The sequence below is a fragment of the Labeo rohita genome, chromosome 7 (genome assembly GCF_022985175.1).
Source record: "Labeo rohita strain BAU-BD-2019 chromosome 7, IGBB_LRoh.1.0, whole genome shotgun sequence".
NCBI lineage: Eukaryota > Metazoa > Chordata > Actinopteri > Cypriniformes > Cyprinidae > Labeo > Labeo rohita.
The window spans coordinates 36,092,613-36,098,908 of NC_066875.1; the positions used below are offsets into that span (position 1 = coordinate 36,092,613).

The following is a 6,296-nucleotide window of genomic DNA, read 5'->3' on the forward strand; positions in this document are numbered from 1 at the left end:
CCATATTATGGAAAAGAATACTATGGAAGTCAATGTGGACCAAAAATGGATTGGTTACACACAATCTACATACAGAAAAAAAATATACAGGTATGAAACAACCCGAGGTGAGTAAAGGATGACAGAATTTAATTTTTTAACCGTTGTCTTTTTGGGGTGAAAATTAATATGATGATTATTCTGAAATGATTAGAATATGATAAGATAATAGACAAACTGCCACCTTTGGAAACAAAATCAGACTTTCAAAACTTTAGGACTGCTCAAAGCTTCAATATCAGTACATTTTGACCTTGTGGGGACATTTTTGGTCCCCATGACGAAGCAAGCTATGTTTCATATAGAATGAAGTATTCTAAAAATGCATAAAGTTTTGTGGTAGGGATAGGTTTAGGGTAAGGGTATAGAAAATATAGTTTGTACACTATAAAAAAACATTACCCCTATGGAATTTCCCCATAAATGTAGGCTATGTGCATAAGCTGTGTAAACATGCGGTAAGAGAGCAAATTAGTATGCATTAGAAAGCCAGTAGATAGATGAAATCAGTCAACTATGTTATTATGTCATTTCTCACTATAGTCGTTATACAGAGAAAGACAGAGAGAGAGAGAGAGAGAAAGGCAACATGTCAGAACAAAGTCTATTGAAAAACATTAGTAATTCAATTTAGCAATCACATTAACAAATACAGAGTGCCTCTTGCTGAAAGTCACTCCCCCTTCTGTCATAACCGAGCTTGTAAGCGAGTGTCGAGCTGCATAACACTGAGCCATGCACTAGGAAGCGAGAAAACCTCCTGAGGTTGGTAAGCACAAGCAGATCTCATTATGTTAGTATCTTGACAACGAAGCGAGTGAACTCTGAATCAAAGTAGGAAAATAATACTGTACAGTTCGTGTTTAGTGATCCAGTTCAATCTATCAGACTGTAATCGACACGTCGTATTTTACTTCAAATCTTCCCCAAACTAGCCACAACACTCCTATAGCAATGATAGTGTTAATATGTCAGCTTTGTGGAGATTCGGTTGATGTAAATGCAGCGGTTAATACAATAGCATAATAAGAAACTTGGATCAAAAACTATAATAGTTGAACGAAGCTTATATTTACATTTGTAACACATGTAGCCACGTTAGCTTGTTTGCTAACTTAGCCTGACAGTGAGATACAATCCACAACAAGAACAAGCGTAATCCTTGGAAACATGAACGCACTGGGGTTTTTCACAGTTGTTTGTTTAATGTGTCATGCGTTTTGTGTTCTGTAAAAACACAGAGCAAATCATAAGCTTCTCTGAACGCAGGGAACTGCATCACTGGAAGTAAATACGTAGATGTCAACTTCACCAGTAAATGAAAGTCATGTACTTCATTTTGACAGGCTATTTTTGGTCTCAAAACGAATTTTAAAACTACTTTAGCCAATTATTTGTAATTGTTGTGTATGCAGCTTTTGTGACTAATATTATTTTAGAGACTACATGATTTTTTAGTAATTCTATTTAATGTTAAAAAACATTTGCAACACTGTAGGACCATTACAAATTCTGTATAGATGAAATAGAAATAGAATAGAAACGGCAAGTGTTAGAGGGTCAAGTATTTTTTTTAAATAAAAGTAAAACAAGTCAAAAGAATAAGGAATGCTAGTGTTTAAAGTTCATTTTTATAATAAATAAAAAGAAAACAAGTAAATAGAATAGAAAGCGCCACTTTTTCTTTAAAAGTGAAACTAAAATAAGTCAAACGAATAGAAAGTGCAAGTGTTAGAGGGTAGTTTTTTATAACAAATAGAAAGAAAACAAGTAGAATAGAAATAGAATAGAAAGTGCAAGTGTAATAGAGTCAAGTGTCTTTTTAAATACAAGTAAAACAAGTTAAAATAATAGAGAATTCTAGTGTTAGAGGGTCATTTTTTTATAACAAATAAAAAGAAAAGATAGATAGAATAGAAAAGAAATAGAGAATGCTAGTGTCAGAGGCTCTTTTTTCCTCATTTTTAAAGAAATAACACAATTATTCAGTGAATCCCACATAATTCTGACGGACCATAATATGCTGTTTGACCCTTTGCCCGTGGGTTTTGCATTGACACGTGCATTTATAAATAAATAATGTGAGCATGCATATGAAATTGCATTTGTGAGACTTACTGAGCCTCACTATCATGTTAAAGCAAATATGGCTTGGGATTGTTTATATGAACTCACTAGAAAATGAAATACTTGCTAATATTAAAATAAAAGGGATAGTTAATCCAAAAATTACCCCAAATCTGTCATCATTCACTCAGCCTCATACCATTCCAACTCTGCATGATTGACTTTCTGTGGTACATAGAAGATATTTTGAGAAATGTTTCAGGTTATGTTTTTCCCCTTCCATGCAATAGAATAGAAATGGGTTCCGCAGATGAACGAAAGTCATACAGGTTTGAAACCACATGAGAATGATGACAGGATTTTCATTTTTGGGTCTTTAAACACCTCTTTAAACTATTCATATTCTGCAATGTTGTAGTGCTCATAAAAATCTTGATTGATTGCCCTTGTCTTTTACAGTTTTTGAGTGATTGATGTCGCCAAACATAGTTTTGAAGGATGAATCGGGGCCGGGGAGTGAGAAAAAGAATGGCACCAGAAAAAACAGATGCCTTTGAAACTTGTAATGAGGAAACACAAACAGAGATTCACCAGCTATTCAACAAGGTCAGAACTTATGTTCCCCCTGCTGGAGGAGAATGGACGTTGCCTGACCCAAGTGTGGTGCTCTGTGATCCTCATGTGAGTCACCCACGTTTACAGGCTCTGAAACAATCTCTAAATGAAGTGAAGAATCAACTCAGTGATAAAGACCTCTCAGTATGGCACCAGCATACGTGTTTCACCAACCGCGCAGGCACTGTTACAGCCCACCTTCGCTCCACAACCAACGCAGAGCTGTGCACCCAAGCTTGGGCCAAGTTCTATGAGATCCTAGGAACTTTTAAACTTCTGCCTGACAATGCGTTGAAGAGTGGCGAGTTGAACTCCATACACCTGTGTGAAGCCCCTGGTGCCTTCATATCAGCTCTAAATCACTTCCTAAAGACAAGTGGCCTGCATTGCGACTGGAACTGGATTGCAAACACTCTAAATCCATACTACGAAGCCAACGGACGCGGTTGCACTATTACAGATGACAGACTCATCGCACACACTCTGCCTTGGTGGTTCTTTGGATCCGACAACACAGGTGACATAATGCTTCAGAAGCATCTGCTGGAGCTGCCGAGATTTGTGAGCAACATGCGCAGTGTTGATTTGGTTACAGCAGATGGAAGCTTTGACTGTCAAGGGGACCCAGGGGAACAGGAGAGATTAGTTGCTCCTCTACAATATTGCGAAGCCGTTTGTGCGCTTCTGCTGTTAGGAAGAGGAGGCTCATTTGTCCTGAAGATGTTCACACTGTTTGAGCACTCATCTGTCTGTCTGCTGTATCTCCTTGCATGCTGCTTCCGTTCCGTGAACATCTTCAAACCGGGCACCAGCAAGTCTGGAAATTCAGAACTGTATATAGTGTGCTTGGACTATCAGGCCAAAGAACAAATTCGCCCATTGCTCTCAAAGTTAATCCGTAATTACGGACCAGACTTGGCATCCACAGCGGCGCTCTTTCCCCGTCGCTGCATTCCAGACTCGTTTCTAAGTCAGCATGAAGAGATATGCACTTTTTTCCATGCACTGCAAGTTAACACAATCCAAGAGAACCTTAAGCTTTTCACAAGCATGAGCGTAGAACAGCGCAGGCAATTGGAGCAGCTCAGGGAATTTGCTGCAGAGTTTTATATGAAGCGTTTCAACGTTCACTACCTCCCTCGAAAAAACTGGGTTTGCCGTGGTGGCATGGCTAGATGGGTAAAACCCTGTGAAAGAAAGCAAATGGGCTCTTTCAATCAGCGCAAGGTGATGGAACTACAGGGATGGAAGCAGCGCCTTGCACAAGGAAGTTATGGGCCGTTCGTAGAGAGGCATTGCGTGGGAACAGAAGGATGTGAGAATGTACTTAGTGGCCCGTTGGAAGAATGCGATTTGGGAGCCTGGTTCGCCCTTGAGGGCGCTGCCCTCCCGAAAGTCTGCAGTTCCACCTTCTGTGATCAGGACATGCTAGACTTTCTGAATGAAGCTCTGGAAGAGAACCTGAGGGTCAAAGCGGTGAACCGTTCTGAAAGAGCTTTGCCAGCATGCAGCTCCTGCAGCATTGACTCCCCTGTAGGCATCTTATCTGAGATTTGCAGCCATCCTGATGTGACATCTTGTTTGGTGCTGGGAAGCCCGCCTTGGTGTGATGCCACACTTGTAGGGGTTAAACTGCAGCCGGAGTTTGTGCAAGGACCCTCCTGTTGTGAGGTACAGGATTCAACGTTGCACGACGGACAAACAGACTATCAATTCGAGCTTCTGAACACAGTGCTTTTTGCTCTTCAGAAACAGCATCAGGGATCAACCCTGGTGATTCCCTTATGTTCTGTCTTAACACGCTTCACCTCCGGCCTGGTTTTCACACTTCACCTGTGCTTCCGTTACATCACATTCCGCTGCTCGTCTGGTTGGCCTCCTGCTGCTCTTGTGTGTATAGGTTTCTCTCAGCCAGCAGCACTACCACGGCTGCTGGACTTTCTCCAGGATGTGTTGGAGAAGATGAAAAAGGTTAAACTTGAGATGGGGAGGCAGATTTTGCAGTTTGTACCTTTGGAAGAACTTCTCAGAGGGGAATTACCTCGCTTCCTGTCTTCCTTTAATACTGCTGTCATTAGACAGCAGCTACATGTGCTCATGCAGGTTGAATAGAACACATAATGCCTATATTCTCTAGAAGAACTTTTCAGTTAAACTACAATCGAGTGTAATCATGTCTCAGTTTACTTCAATTAAAGTCATAGCCTCAGTATGTAGGGTATATTGGAACACAGAATTCCTTAGTTTTATATATTTATACTGGGAAATCTTTCTTTAACCTTGAATGTGCTGCATATGACTGTGAGGATTTTTTTTTAGATATATTTATGTAACAGTATGTGCAGTTCAGAATGTTTATTTTAATATTTATGTTTCCTTAACTCTTTTTTTTAGTACTTGAAATTATATGTTGCCTTGATCAATTTGTCTGTCTTGGCTCATTTATTAAAACCTCTTCTTTAATGCACATACGAAGTTTCTCATGAAGTTCAGAGTTTAAGGTATAATTGGACTTATGCACATATATTATGAAATACATCATTGACATTTGTGACCCTGGACCACAAAACCCGTTATAAGAGTCAAATTTTTGAAACTGAGATTTATACATCATCTGAAAGCAGAATAAATAAGCTTTCCATTGACAAATATTTGGCCGAGATACAATTATTTGAAAATCTGGAATCTGAGGGTGCAAGAAAATAAGAATATTGAGAAAATCGCCTTTCAAGTACTAATCAAAAATTAAGTTTTGATATATTTACGGTAGAAAATGTACAAAGTATCTTCATGGAACATGATCTTTAACATCCTAATGATTTTTGGCATAAAAGAAAAATCATTAATTAGTGATTTTAATTATGACCCATACAATGTATTTTTGGCTATTGCTGCAAATATACCCATGCTACTTATAACTGGTTTTGTGGTCCAGGGTCACATTTGACGGCTGTGTGTGACTTTATTTATTATGACCATGTTGAAAGCTGAAAACCAGTTGTTAATCTTTTGCATTGTACAGCATTGTTTTCCAACAAACGGGTGTTTAGGAGTTTTATATTATAAAGGATTATAGCTGACATCTTTAATGCAACTCTTCTTATTTTTGTTTTCTCAGCAATTGTTGCATGTTTTCTGCTTGTAATGAAAAAATGATTTTAATGAACAAAATGTTTTGCAAAAAGTAAAGTAAAAAAAAGAGTTTATAGCAAATATAAAAATGCATTGCAAAAAGTAAAAACTGATTGTTCTATTGCAGTGGGGCTAGTGAAAATGTTGGCAGGTAAAAGTATACTGGCCCAAATAGCCTACAAGTAAAAAAGACCAAAATGTCAACTATATTTTAGAATTTGGGACCAATTGCCTGAGATTGATTGATTGATTGATTTTTGAAGTTTGATGAAGTGCATAAAATACATAAAAAAATAATCACAATGGTGGTTATTCATAGTAGGTAATTGGTAAAAACTGTTTACCTGCAGCGTCAAAAAATGTATACCTTTTACTTCCTAGTGTTGATTGGTGTTCTCCTGTGGAACATTAAAAAAAAACCCAGGCCAACAAGTTTTTTGTTT

At 38.2% G+C, this 6,296-nt stretch overlaps 1 protein-coding gene across 2 annotated transcripts; it reads left to right on the top strand.

Moving 5' to 3' along the window:
• The first annotated feature begins 733 nt into the window (after nt 1-733).
• cmtr2 (cap methyltransferase 2) lies at nt 734-6,025 on the top strand. Of its 2 annotated transcripts, none has more exons than XM_051115940.1 (2): nt 734-804; nt 2,566-6,025. In XM_051115940.1, the coding sequence occupies exon 2, from the start codon at nt 2,605-2,607 to the stop codon at nt 4,831-4,833; it is 2,229 nt and encodes a 742-aa protein (XP_050971897.1). In that variant the 5' UTR covers nt 734-804; nt 2,566-2,604; the 3' UTR covers nt 4,834-6,025. The 2 variants fall into 2 exon arrangements, with proteins under 2 accessions (XP_050971897.1, XP_050971898.1); XM_051115941.1 differs by having other exon boundaries at nt 747-808.
• Nucleotides 6,026-6,296: the final 271 nt, after the last annotated feature.